Raw genomic sequence first — 15,862 nt, forward strand, 5'->3', positions numbered from 1 at the left:
TTAGGCTTCAAGGAGATAACCTGGCGGAAAGGACAGAAGAGACATCACAAATACTTCATTCTCCAGACGAACTAATCCCACATTCTTCGGGTAAGTTTTAAATCCAACAATATTTATCGTAATTTTATTGGCACTTGAAGATTTAAAAAAGAAAATGAAACTAGACCAAACAGCTTCCTCTGCACCCAATCACCATGGCTGTTTGTCATGTGACTGTCCCTCGGGCCGTGTGTAAGGTGAAGGGCAAAGGAGTTTGGGATCTGAGGAGCAGCCTCTTAATGTCTGTGCCTGTTTAAGGTACAAATGGGTCAGATATATGTCGGCTACTCTCCAAAGTTTGCCACTAATTTCAGCTTGTTTTCAGAACTTCATATTGTCTACTCCCATTTGCATATCATAGACCCCTTCAGTTTTTTCCGGCAGAAGTGTCAATATTATACTCGCTTTTTTTTTCTCCCTTTCTCATCCTTGTATTAAATGATTCTCAAGTCATGTCAATGTCACTTCAGAATTTCCTCTCCAGACCAGCCTCTTCTTCGTTTTCCCTGAAACTGCCTAGTCTGTACTTTCGTCCTCTTCCTCTGTCTAGTGTAACAGCCCTGGAAATAGTCCCTGAGTTCTAGCTCACTCCTCTTCAGTTCATTATCTGTCTAAAAATAAAGCCACTTATTTCATCTCCATTTTTTATGAGACAAAATTAAAATTCCTTAGCTTAGCATATTAAGTTCATTTCAGAATACTTCGAAATATTTGCTGAATAAATAAATAAGCACACGTAACGCCATTACAGTGGCATCCATCACTGCCTCATCATTCAGTGTTCTAGTGGGAAGCAGTCGGACATCCAACTGGGATAATTAAAAGAGAAACTATAGCAAAAGATTTCTTTTCTATCTGGATAGAGGAGGACATCTTAAATAAGATATAAAAATTCATAACTATTAAAGAAAAAAATAAAAAATACTCAACTATGGAAAATTAAGAACTCCTGTTCATTAAAGAATGCCATAAACAAGTGAATACATAAGCCTCAAAATAGGAAAATGTATTTGAAATATACTTATCACTGATCAAATATTAATATTCGGAATATATAAAGAACATCAACAGTTTAATAAAGAAGAGATCGACAAACCAATAGAAAAATAAGCCACGGATCTAAATCGACATTTCACAGAAGAGGAAACTCAGTTGACCAGTGAGTATTTGCAAAATGCTTAACCACTCTAGTAATCAAGGAAAAGAAAATTAGGACCACAGAGAGATGCTGTTTTGCCACCTTTCGTTTGCCATTAATTAAGAAATCTGGCAAAACTAAATAGTGTCGAAGACAAATAAAATGAAAGTCATACACTACTTGGGTATAAACATTTTGGAAATAACTTTTCATTATCTTAAACTCTTGAGCATTTATATAATTTAAAATCTAGACACTCCACTGGTAAATATTAACAACTGTTTTTTTGCAAAAGAAAGGCCTGTTTTGTAGAGACGATGGTTTCTGTGATGTAAACACTCCCACCGTGGTTGATTCCAGGCAACTGATTTGAAACGTCTCTCGGTCAGTCTGGTATGAACAGGTTGTAGCTCACAATCAAATGAATTTTACAAACATAATATTGATTGAACAAAAGCAAGTCATAGGATGACATTTTTGTAAAGCTCAAAACCAGCAAATCTAAGTAATACAATCTTTAGGAAAACATACATAAGTGAGAAAACTATATTTAACGAAAGGAATTAGAAACTCAAAATGGTTATCCTCAGTGGGGATGGGGATTCTGGAGATGGGATAAGGAAGTTGCTCACAGATATATAAAGATGATTGGAAATGTTTTAATTCTTAAATTCGGTCATGGTTTGGGGTATTTATCATTGTGCTTTCTAATTTGAATATACTATATATTATACATAAATTTATTTTACACATACTTTTTTATGTGTCAATATTACCTAATTAACACTTAAAGTGCTTTGGGAGCATCAACCAATGCCAGTGTAGCATAATGCAAAAAATGATAATAGTTTGCAAGTATTCAAATTTCTCGTAGTCCCGATGAAATGAAACACTCTCATGATAGACCTTTAACACCGACAGCAAAAGTTGGGCAGTGTGTCACCAACAAAATGGGTGGCCCAGGCTGGCCATTTGTTGACACAAGACAGATATTATTTAACTATTAGCCCATTATTTTAAAAAATTCCATCAGAACCAGCCCAATTCACCAATCTACAAATCTGTATCTTGCAGCAATCACATCTATAGAATAACTGAGAATTATAGGAATTTCAATTTTTTGGAAAATTAAACAATGTATCAGTAATATATTGATTACATTTACTTGCATCCACTGATGGGGGTAAGGGGAGAGAGGGCGGGAATGTATTCATTGAGTTTAAGCTCCTTTCTTAAATTGTTTATATTGTGCATTCTTCGCATTCAATTATTAGTAGACTTAATTAGCAAATTCCAAAATATGAGTTTCTGATTCAGTACATTATTTTCCATTTAAGTTAGTCACATCACTAGATCCAGTAATTCAGTATTATTGGAATTATTCAAAAGTGATAATATGACTTTTATGTCAGCTGTGCGACCACATTGAGCTTAGCTCAATAAACATAAATATTTCTATAAATAGGTGTAATTTTGTGCATTAAAAAGCCTATTGTGACACAAACAGCAAAAATAAAAATAATGACAGGAAAAAGGTGAATAAAGCTAAACATTGTAATAAACTCTACAAATTTCTAGGTTTCCATGAGCATGCCCAATTAACAATAAGAAGCAAAGTTCTAGTTCAAGTACTGCCAGAGACTTAGATTTTGACAAAATTACTTTATCTCTCTACGTTTCAGTTTCTTCTTCTCTAAAATGAAGAGACAAGGTAAACTCTAATATTTGACCAATTCAGAGAGTCATTTTCCCTCTATGTGATTTAAAATAAGAAACTCAGAGAATGTATTGCCTGTATTTTGAAAATTGTATATACTTATGAAAGAAATTGTTCACAGTTGACAGGGCAAAATACTTTACACATATGCACTCAATTATTGTTAATAATCAGTGTACTAAAATACTTTTAAAAAATGGAACTCCAAGCATGAAACATGAAGGTTTTATTTTCACGATATCTATTTTCCTTACTAGCATGTTGGACTGATTTTCTGTCACCAGATTTGAACTATTTAGCAGAGTCCTTTCAACTTAACAACTTTCAATATGGTTAGATATGTAAATTCAAAAATATTCTGGCAGGACTTTACAGTTGTTCTTCTGTACTATACTGAATGGAATTGATCATATTTTAGACGTCACTAGATAAGGTACCAATAATCAGGAAGAATTCAACAAAAACAAAAACAGAACAAAATGTAAAAGAGAGAGAGTCTTAATAATTATTTTGCTCAACTTGTTTTGAAAGCATCTAGTAGAGTGCCTGGCATATAATATTTGTTGAATAAATGAATAAACAGATATACAAATAAGTGAGTGAACGAATTGATTAATATATACATGCATTAAAAACTCAAACAGAACAACAATGCCTCTTTGAAACCATGGACTTCTCACTAAGAAGAACTCAAAAACTCAGTTTTAGTATTTCTAACCTTAAAAAATCAGCAAACCCACTAGAAGGTTGGTTTTCTTCTAATAAGTTGCTTTGTAATGTAGAATAGAACATTTTAATATTGTTTACTTATTAAGTCAGTATTCTACTGAAGAATTTCAACACAAATAAAACAGGAAAAATACTAAGCGAATACTAAAATTATCTAAGTATTTGCTCACAGTTTAGTAGACTATAATTCAGTCTTGGAAGACTTAAATTATGGCAATTATACATCCTAATTTAAAGAGTCTATCGTCACTCTTACAATTGGGTTTTAGTAACTAAGGGTTCAAATACTTTTTGTAAGTAGATTAATATTTTGACACGGTATAATTCTCATCAAATCTTGCTTCTTTTTACTGTCTATGTTCTGTTTGGAAGGGTGGTAGGTTAAATTTTTAAATTTATTTACAACTTGAGAATATATGTGGTTCTCCCGAAGTCAGTTTTGTGGTGGAAAGAATTCCATGTTCTAAAATGAAATCTACGTCTACATCTAGATAAAATATGTGCCCGGGGATTTAGTAGCTTTTCTTCTTGCATGTAGAATTCTGAATTATCAGAGATAGGGGGAGCTCCATGATTCAAAAACTATGCTCATGGATTTATGCTGAGCTTTCCATTGTCTCCTGGTCTTGGGTGGCCATTAAGGGCTTGAAGGATTTAATGTTCTCATTTTTATTTCAGATCTCACATCTTATGCAACAGGAAAATCTGTCTTTATATTTATGTGAATCTGAAGGAAAACTTTTAGGGGTTCATATGGCTCTTTTAAAAATTAATAAATATAAGAAATCAATTTTAAGTCTTCAGTGGTTTAAAATGCCTTCCTTCTAACTGAATTTTTATTCGAATAGAAGGTATTAAGACTCAAACTATTTCTAGATGCTCTACATATCTATTCTTACTGCAGGATTTTTATAGCCCATATAAACTTTGTTGTTATAATTAATTTAGCTCAGCAGACATATGGAAAGGGTTGCCATCATTTTACTCCCGTATTTGAAAGCCACTCATTCATTCCTCCATCTATTCAAGCTAAGTAATCGCAACTTCTTTCCATTAAAATATTTTAACAATATGCACCCTTCTCCAAAGTTTTCAGAATTTGCCATCCCATTTAAAAAGAGAGAATACAAAACGATACTTAAATTGTGTGGTAAAGAAAGTAAGAAAGAAGACAGTTTAGAGATAAAACAAATAAATATAAAATTACAAACCAGAAAAAGAACATTAATTGTAAGTTCCAACAATTAGCTGGATGATATGCTAAAAAAAAAATTGGCTCTATCCAAGAGAGCAGCAGTTCTTGCATATTCCAAACTTTGCCACGTCCTTCTAAACTAGAAATTCTTAACATTTTTCATTGGTTGTCTTTAAGCTGAATAAATAACATTGTACACACTGTTTTAACTCACAAACACTATGCTTTTTAACAACCAGTTCAGTCACTTTACTATCCTTCTCATAATAGGCTTGCGTATCACAGAGCCAATAAGCAATATGTGACTATAATTTATTCATTCTTTTTGTAAAAATAGATTCTTTACCTGGGACCGAAGAAGCACTAATGGAGGAGGGTGGAGAATTCGAGAAAGCACCTAAATTAACAGGACCTGTAAGTATATTCATTTACTTCTTTTTTTAATCTCTAAAACTAATCGACTTCGCTAATAGGAAAATCCAAGAGAAAAGAATAGGAAACAATATTCTTTAATTAAAGAATATTTTAAATATGCATCCAGCTTTTCCTGCATAGTCATGCAGAGTGCCTGTGTTGGTAAGTGGCCAGCTTGATTGCAGGTCTACAGCAAGACTGTACTAAACTCGTTCAGCTATTACGGAAGAAGATTTGAATGGGCTGGAGAAAGCTAAATTCTGATATTATTACCTGTTTGCTGTTGCACATGAACATTCTATAAGATTGTGAGTTGCTATTTTAAACTCCAGTAAATTTAATTAAACATATATTGATAGAAAAATGAAACTTCACATATCCTGAAAGTTTATGTATAACATAAGCATGCTATTATTCATTGTGAACTCTTTGTGATATTTTTGTTAAACTGTATCTCATCAATGGAGTTTATTGGGAGAAAACCAGTAGGTCTAAGATTTCTAATGCAATATAATGTTGAAAGAAATACAGAAAAAACTGAAATCTACATATAAATTCTAAGTGTAAAGTTTATAAAAGCTTCTGAGTTGTTGTAAAAATGGCCATGCAATCTTGCATTATCCTAAGCTTAATGTTTAGACTGGGTTTATACACTACAGTATTCTCTATATTGGTTCCCTTAGGGCTGCCATGACAAAGCAGCCCAGACTGGGTGGCTCAAACAGTGGAAATATCTCATAGTTTTGGAGGCAGAGTCTGAAATTCAAGTGTCAACAGGGTTGGTTTCTTCTGAGGTCTCTTGGCTGTCTTTTCCCTGTGTCTTCACATCGTCATCCTTCTGCCCATGTCTGTGTCCTAATCTCTTCTTTTAAGAGCACCAGTCACATTGGATTAGAAACCATCCTAATGAGCTCATTTAGCTTAATTACCCTGTCTCCAAGTACTCTGAAGAGCTGGAGGTCAGGATGTCAACATATGAATTTTGGGGAGACATAATTCAGCCCATAACCCTCTCTGATGAGATTAAATTATTTGGGACATTATTTGGATGCCAAGGTTTGGTTGAGGGCACCACATTTTCCAAAGGATTTCATAATAGAATTAATTAATTAAAAAATTACTGATGAAGTTAATGTATCTGTTTATTAAATTAATAAATCTTTATAAATCAGTGTATCACTTTTTCATTGAAGCTTCCCCGACCTTGTTTAAAACTTCAAATATCTTTATTTTTTCGTATAGTGCTTATCACCTTCCACTATACTATGTGATTTACCTATGTTATTTATGTTCTGTCTCCTTCCGTGTGCTATAAGGTCTCTGAAGACAAGAATTATTGTGCATTTTTTTTTTCATTTTCGTATTCCTGTACACAGCAGACACACAGCTAAAGAGCGATGAGGTTGGGAGTTGAGCACTAGTCAGTTTCCCTTGGTATTCCTAGAGCTTTCCTGTTTCTTTTGGAAGATGTTTGTTAAACATCTTTTTAAAATATTTCTCACAACTAGTACCCATTGGTCTTAGTTCTATTCTTCTGGTAATAGCCTGAGCCCAAAACATCCTCTTAACTGATCTCCAGATGTTGCCAGCACTTAGCATGTCCCATCTGAGACGATGTTTTCCAGCCAAACTCAATCTGTTCTTCCAGCCAGTTCTTACATTGTGTAGTTTACAAAGATTTCGGCACCTTTGATGCTTTCCCTGAACATGTTCTTGTTTGCCAGGTTCCCTGTCAAGTGTGGGTTATGCCACAACCAAACCCAGGGTTCCAAACAATGTTCTTACATCAGAGTGTAATGGGGTATGCACTTGATGCAAATATTATCTTTGGAATGTGACCCTGCGTGGTATTAACTTTTTTTAAAGGAATTTTCTGACATTTATAAATGAGTATGTCTCCATAATCTCATGATGATAAAAAATATGTCATTATTTAGGCTGTAATAATCTGTCATTTATCATTTTTTACAAAGATTTGTTTTATCATCTGTGAATTCCACCAAAATCCATATATCTCTTATATCTGAAAGGATACAGTTAGATTCTTTTTCTAATCACTTTCCAAAATCGAGATGTATTCTGTTTATAGTATTGGGCTTACTTAATAATATCTAACAACCCAAAGAGGGTAAAAAATGAAATTTGCTGTTTTGGTCAAACTTTTCCTGAGTGATTACAAACTGGCTCTTAAAGATTTTTGCTATCTCTTCACAGTGCTCACGATCGTGCTTTCCTAGCGCAAACATTTGTTCTAAGTCAATTTAACTTGTTTTCATTTCTCACTCGTTAGATATTGAGTTTTTGAAAATTCTAAAATTCTATTTAATGTTAAATTAACATTTAATTTTCTTTTGGAGACGTGGAATATGAACAATACATGGATAAATTAATATCAGGATCTCAAACGTAATTTCTAGGTGGTAGATGCTTTTATTATGAAGAAAATGTGGATTTAAAAAAAGTATGTCAGATTGATGATATTTTAGATACAAATTTCTTAAAACATACTTCTGTATTTCTTTGAATTATATTTTTGGTTACTCAAGAAGGAAATTGTGGTTTTATCTAGATATGAATGGGGAATTGGAAGAACACAGAACTTTTTCTCTTTATTACTGTAAGAAATGCAAAATAGTTCAAAGCAAATTTTGAGTCATATCCTGCAAAAATATAAACATGCCACAAATGTTGAAAACCATTTAGAATTAACTTCAACACATGCTGTCTCTATTTGCTAACTTTCCATGTTGGATAGTGGATGTTAATTAGTGGGTAACAGACTCTTGAAAATTTTTTCTGCAGTGGCTTCACCTGTGTTTAAACTATTTCATGAATATTTTGTGCATATTTGAGTGAAGTAAAGGCAACATTTAGATTTAGGTTTTTGTCCTCATCCTGAAAGCAACTCATTCTTTTGGAATTTCCCTCTCCCCTTTCCTCTTCCTGTGTTCTGGAATGTCTCTTAGCATATCCAGAGTTTGGGAAGATTAAGGCTGGATTCGTTAGATAAAACTGTTGATTAAAAATGAACCAACAAAAGGGAAATCTTAGGGAAAAAATACCAAGCAGCAGATATTGATTATAACCTTTTATTCATAAATTTAGTACATAATTTTTTTTAGATCATGATCTATAAAGACTTAATAGCAATGATTTTTTTTGAAAAACAAATTATCGTCTAGAAATATATATATATATATAAATTTCCCACAAAAGGTCCTATTCTCACACTTTCCTATCTTCTTTTGTTCTTCAACACTCCTGGCATAAAGGACATTATTATACTTTATTAAAACGTCACCTAGATGTCCAGAGAATGCTCCATCTATGTATTCTTCTGTGTTAATATCAATGCTTTTTAAATTCCACAATTCTTATGACATTCTTCATCTTAAAAATTCTCTTATATTTAACAAACATATGATCATAATGGGAAGACGAAAAGATAATTAAGAAAAACATTTGACGTTCAACATCTTACTTACATTTTCTTTTTCCTGTGTAAATCTCTCATTTCTTTTATTCATTGGTCGGCGCTGACCAGCTCAGCATAAGCTGACTCCCATGAGACTTTATGTAACTGGTCATCATTTCCTAGTTAAAGTAGAAGAAAAATTAAAAGAAGGACTCCTGTAAAGAAAGGTTCTTAAAATGCCCTGGAGTTATATTTTTAATATGTTTTCCTTCTGAAGAGTTTTATCTGTTTGAGGAGACACATACACTTAACTAGAATGATAGGAATAATAATAATGATATCACATTTATATAGCGCTTTTTAATCATTAAACATTTTCACATATTCTATATCAATTGTCTCTGAATTTTTGCAGTTCCTATGACTTACCTCTTAGGCTTGGCAACCTTTTTGTGAAATAAGCAGTACTCTAAGTTTTACTTGAGCGTACTGAGCTTCCAGAAGATCTGGTGATTTGTCCTACGTCCCATCAACAAGGCAGAACTAAAACTCATATTTCCCAGTGCCCAAACTCTCTTTCACAGAACTTCTCAGGGTCCATTAATTAAATTATTAAGATACTTTAAAATAGCACATGTAACATAGAAAGTATAAATAGGAGGCCATTATTAGTAAGCCTCTATCAAAGACAGGGTTATTCATTAGATTAAGTAGCTAGTGAAAAACTAGAAGTTTGAAGGACCGGATCAAAAGACAGCTAGATTTTTATAAGAGGAAGGGATCAGTAAGTTCAGAGAATAAAGACTAACCTTGCTTGGGTCCTTGACAAATGGATAGTCTGAGAAATCAGGGCAGTATGGCAAGAACAGGATCTTAGAATTGCGCGGGTACTCAGAAGGGAAGCAAAAAGGAAAATAAGACACGTCTCAGAAAAAGTTCCCATTGGCAAACTTGATCCAGGAGTTAGACTTGGGTGATTAAGTTAGACACTTAAAGTGTCTACTTAGCTGTATTAATGGTAAACTTCAATTACTTTTAAGCTTGATTAATATTGTGCTTTGTTGATAAACAAAACATTTTATTTATTGATGTTCTAGGGACAAGTGAATAGTTTTTTTTTTTTTTCCCACTCTTTACTGATTCTTTTTACTTTCACTCACACGTAGTAAGATTTAGATCTGATTTTCTAAAGTTGGCATTTCCCTCACATACCACATTTTCCCAAGATTCTATGAATATCAAGAATAAATTTGGGATAGATGTAAATATAATACTCATTTGCTAACAACTATAATTGGAAGACATGAAGATAAACACTGATGGGTATGCTTTCAGTAACACATATGAATGAATTGGCACAAATTCAAAAAAGAGTTTTGACAGGAAGGACATTGATCCTAAACGAATTTCTCTTCACTGAAAAGGATTAGATGAATTGTTTTCTGGTAATTTTTAAAATTTTTCTTTGGCCAATGAAGTACATAGGTCAGCCAAGAGTTCTACCTGTATTTCTTTACCCTGTCTCATTGTCAGTTAGTGCAGTGGAATCTTGTGACAAATCCCAAGTGCTCCTGGGAATTGTGTTCAAAGAGGAACTCTGCTACACGCGATGAGCACTGATTGCTGAGACTTAAGGAAAATCCCGTAATTTGCTGAAATCCAATGACTTTTCACATGATGCAGGTCTCACAGTGTCTTTTATTTCTGTATTCTAGATACCTGCATACTACTTTCAAGCCAGCTAGTGTGAGTCCCCTTGGAGAGTCATACCTTTATTTCATTTCTTCTTTCCAAGATCTTTACCTCTTCTAAGCCATGCCGTAAAAGACCTGTACATTCAACAGATGTAAAATTACAAAATTATTACTTAGATTTGACAACAAACATAAAAAAGAATTATACCCATAGCTTTCTAGTATAAAATACAGGTATACATTTTTAGTGGACGTTTAGACTATTTCTTTAACTATAAATGTTGATAATCCTACTTTGTACCATGTTTCTTACTAATATTTGCCTCCTACACACAGCTCTCCCCTCCTGAAAATTTTAACTGTTTCACTATCCTTACTTGACATTTTAAATATTTCTAATAAAACATCTTCCAAATTCTTTTTCATACCCAAGTATAACTTTATGGTAAACAAATTGTTTCCCTTTTTTTAGAGGTTTATATTTGTGTAAATTGATTTAAATACCTGGTTAATGGAAGCAACCTTGAATAATAGATTAATGAACAAGTTGCAATTTTTCTTGCATTTATATCTAGTATGGATATGGGCACACAACTAGCATTTGTGGAATTAAGACTAAATGTATTTAACTTGTACTCTTGCAAAGTGAAAAAGAAAATAAATTAATGTTCATTATCATCTCATTAAATAGAAGTAATAAATTATGTTGGATTTTGTCTCTTGGAAGGCAGCGAGCATTGAGAAATTGCTGGTAGCTAATTGTAGCGGTGAATTGTCTGCTAAAGAACAACGATTAGTATGCAGTTTGCTCAATCCTAAAGGTTTTACCATTTCTTTTTCCTTCTAGCCTATGGAATTTTATTTGGCTTTTATCATTCACAGATATAGGATGCCAATAAAACTACTTAAAATTAAGTACTGTGAGTAAGCAAGTTATCTAACCAAATTTTAGAATCTAGTGGGATTTTTTCTTTTGACATTTTAGGTCTGTTGATTTCTAACACATGAAGGATGGAAATATTTGCCTAAACCTATGCAAATATTATTTTTTAAAACTTCTATGAATTTTTAAATTGTAACTTCTAAATGTCACATTTGCATCAGAAAAAAATGGCTTAAGATGATTAAGTATGACATAAATGTTAAATCATCGATGGTAGCTTTTGTAATTAATCAGTCTCTTTACATAATTCACTGTTTCTCCAGTAGCAAACTTGTGACTTTATTCCTTGAGATCAGTTAAATTCTTTATTTTATTTTTAAGATACTTGGAAGGAAGGGTGGCCTAATATGCACTGATGTGGAGAAGTAGAGTGGGTTTCTAAGTGAAGAACACCCAAGAAGATATATGATGGCCCAACTCATGAGGCGTCCATTAATTCTCCTAAATATGATGGGCAAAAGAGAATATCTATTTTGATATTTTCAGTATTTTGAAGTTATTGCTAATTATTATAGTGACTGTCAGCTACTGTAAATTTTATTTGGCATATAAATAGATGAGAGAGGAAGAAAGCAATATGGATTATGTTTGTGTAGTGAGGTAAAAACCCTCTACATACATACTTTGGTTATGGTCTGTGTACAGTGTTGTTGGAATGGCCTGTCTGTGTGCAAAACACATTAAGTTAATATTCAGGCCCTTAGTGGGGATGGAAAAACATTGAGATTCTCACAAAAATATTTTCCCTTACATGTTTGTCTTCTTCAGCTAAGAAAACTACATAGATTACACAAATGTGATTGGGCAGAGTGCTTTCCTACAGAAGCTTAACCATTTGAGGGCTTCCTTTCGCTCTCAACCACATTATTATAATCAAGATCCTATTTAAGCATATTATAAGAAGTGGTCACATATATAAAGTCTGAGTCTCAGGAATGTACTGAATCAAACTGAAAAAATATATATTCCTGCTATTGTGTTCACCTAACACAATATATATTAAAAGAACATTAGGGAAATAATTACTTTAGAAACTACGTTTGATGGGATATTGACTATTGGGTCTTATTGAATAACCATCTCTTTTTAAGATACTGAACTCTCTTTTCTCTTTGCCACACATCATAGATTTTGGGAGATTTCCAAATGTTAATAAATATCAACAGCAGTATCAACATTCGATTTGAAAAATATTTAAACTATAATTTCGTATAATTTCCTATTATCTCTGTTACAGTTTTCTTTATTCCAAATTTGTTTTTCTTATATAAAATAACAGTGTTTATTATAAAATTTTTGAAAATTCAGTGAAGAATATAATTTAAAATCCAGAAACCATTACATAGAGATGAATTTTTATATTTTGTTTTAGCAGTATTTTTATGCATGTATGTCTGTAAATATGTCATACTGTCATTTAAATTTTGGACTGTAGTCAGTAAACAGCTTTACTTTCTGATTTTCTTTACTTTAAATACCATAATGACAATAGTTTCACATAAAGTTCTCTGTAAACCTAATTTCAATATCTACATTTTTTTGCAGGCTTATCTGTTTTAGTATCTATTAGACCAAATATCTTCTTATTTTTTTGTTTTTGTTTTTTATTTTATTATTTTTTTAGCATTTTATGTATTATTATTAGTTGCAAATATACAGTACATTGGTTAGACATTTATATAGTTTATGAAATGATCCCCCTGATTGCTCTATCTTTCCTCTGGTTCTACACATAGCCATTACATTACTGCTGACTGCATTCCCTATGCCGTGTTCCCCATCTTGAGAAAGAACAAAATTGGAGATATCACTGTACCTGATATTAAACTATACTATAAGCCTACGGTAATCAAAACAGCATGATGCTGGCATAAAAACAGATACATTGATCAGTGGAACAGAATAGAGAGCCCAGAAATAAATCCACATCTATATGCTTTTTTAACATATGACAAAGGAGGCAAGAATATATACAATGGGGTAAAGACAGTGTCTTCAGTGAATAGTGTTGAGAAAATTGGACAGAGACCTGCAAAAAAATGACTACCTTCTTACACCATATACAAGAATAGACTCAAAATGGATTAAAGACTTAAATGTAAGACCCAAAACCATAAAAATTCTCTTATGTTTTTAAAGTTTAAGACTTTAATTTTAGTGTCAAACCGTAATACAGAGTTGTCATATTTGAATTAAAGTTAGATTTTCGGGGGTTGGATTTTTCTAACTAATTTGTCCCAGGTTACTGACGGTTAGGAATAGTGACAGATGTTTTGGGATCCAGGCATTTCAGCCCTCAGAGGAACTGGTTTGGGTCCTATTCTGGTGCAAATAAGGCTCCATGGTGTATTGTACAAATATTATTATTTTCTATGTTTGTTTTGATGTAAAAAGGGCTGGTAAACACTTTTTTTGGTTGCTTCAGAGATTTGGGGCTTAGAAGTAATGCTTTGAAGACAACTGTGCACAAAATTATCATGCATCTCAGTGTTTTCCCTAGGCTAGATTCTTAAAAGGGTCAAGGAATATTAACCCTTTTATTAATTCATTAACCCTAATATTAATTTAAAGTTCTTAAAACATACCAGAAAAAGTTCATTTGTCACTTTAACCAAGAATCTCCCAAACCCTTACCAGAATTAAGTATTCTCTTAAAATCTATAAATGTGGAAATAAAGAATTAGCAAAGTTGATTTAGCATACTGATAAATGTAAAATAGAGTACTTTTGGTCCTTAAAGTTAGATTTTGTTGTTTACTTGTAATTTTTAAAATTACTAATGAATCATTTTTACATCTATTTATTAGACCCCTATTTCTATTTTTTATAAATTGTTTTTGCTTTGCCATTGGCTGTATTTCTTTCAGTGTGTTTGTTTTCCTGTTGACTTGTTAATATTCATCATACATCAAAAATAATGACTTGTTTTATTTAACGTTTGTGGTAAATATTTTTAGTAAGTTTTCCTTTGCCTTTTAATGTTATGATTTGTTTTATTATATTGAAACTCTACTTTTTCTGATTTCTTTCATTCCTTTTAGATGCAGCCCCACCCCCAATATTAGATAACTAGTTACCTAAAGTTCTTTACATTTTTTCCTTAAATTCTTTAATCAATTTTGAGTTTATTTTAGTGATTATTGTGAAGCAAGGATCTAACTTAATACATTCTCAAGTAATATTTGTTAGTGTCATTTGTTTTTAAGAACCCATTCCTTTTATATTAGCTTGATTTTTTCTTTTCATCTTAATTTATTAGGGATAATAATGTCCCAATTAATACTTATTTAGTATTAATTTTTGTCAGGTATTTTACAAACATTATCTTTTATTCTTTGCCAAAGGTCTTAATTGTTATGTGATTTATAGATGGGGAGACTAAGAGTGAGGGCAGTGTGATAACTTGCCTTAGGTCCCTCAGTTTGTAAACTAAGTCAGGATTGCACCCACCCAAGGTGGCCGAAATCCAGGGTCTGCTCACTTAGCCACTGCGCCATCTGGGCAGTGGAGAGTTAGCCTGTGTTGACTTGTGTACTAGTCTTGTTTTAGTATTAAAGCTTTCCGTGTTTTGATTTAAAATAGTTAAAGCCTTTTCTTTCATTCATTTTTTTTTCAGAATCAAAGAATTTAACCATCGTCGTACAATAACCAGCTCTTCTTTATTGCAGCCCCGAAACAGAATTATTGATTTTTCAAAAATATAGGCGTAAGGTTTGATCTTTTCAGAGAAGCTTGGTATATCATTTGTCAGAATATAGAAACCTACTCATCAGATGTTTGTGGTTTATTTCATTTTCTTATATAAAAACCATTTTATCTAGTGATTTTTGCAGTTTCTAAAACAAAGCTTAATATTCACAAGAATCTTATAAATTAGAGACAGAATTGATATTTTAACTTCCAGTTATTTTGTTCAGCATATTGGGACATTTTGATTCAGAACTAACACAAGCTTTTTGGAAAAAAGGGAAGCTGAGTAATTTGTAAGTAAACATCTCTCTAATGTCACAACTGTAAAAAGTTACTCATATTTCTTAAGAATCATGGCTCAGATGCCTGTACTTATTTCATTCAAATCTGAATTTATGGAACTTACCATCTCCTTTTTTAAGTTTCATTGATGCTTTTTAATGTTTATTAAGAAAGCGTTTGCATTCCAATAGTAAAGAAGCGTGCATGTCATAAAAGGGAATTTCTAGAAAAATCTTCTAATCAAAGAACTATAAAGGGTATATTGCCTAAGGAGACAAACTTCAAATGAGGTCAAGAAAAAGCAATCAAGAATCAGCAAACATCTTTACTTGGAGACCACAAAAGTTGCGTAATATCCATGTCGAGTCTGTTTTTCAGGAAGGAACAAAAATATCCCAGCCTGGAGGACTTGCAGACCAAGGATAATAAAATGAGAGTAAACAGTACTCCGAGCCTAGACGTACAAGTTATTGATCTCTGCCAGGGATGCCATTTCCTTCCACTGTCTCTTCCTGTGGTTCCACCACTTAAAGACCATGTGAGCGATCAGCTCAGGGGAAATCGATAACTCTTGGTGGACTTGCCTCGATAGCTTGCATTTTGGGT

The 15,862-nt window shown here is 32.5% G+C and overlaps 1 protein-coding gene across 1 annotated transcript in view; it reads left to right on the forward strand.

Annotated features, from left to right (window-relative positions):
• CUNH8orf34 (chromosome unknown C8orf34 homolog) overlaps nt 1-15,862 on the forward strand; it is a 273,032-nt gene that overhangs the window by 202,254 nt on the left and 54,916 nt on the right. Inside the window, 2 exon segments of the mRNA XM_006924083.1 lie at nt 5-90; nt 5,156-5,232. Coding sequence (XP_006924145.1) covers nt 5-90; nt 5,156-5,232 — 163 coding nt within the window.

The sequence above is a fragment of the Pteropus alecto genome, unplaced genomic scaffold, assembly GCF_000325575.1.
Source record: "Pteropus alecto unplaced genomic scaffold, ASM32557v1 scaffold87, whole genome shotgun sequence".
Lineage (NCBI taxonomy): Eukaryota > Metazoa > Chordata > Mammalia > Chiroptera > Pteropodidae > Pteropus > Pteropus alecto.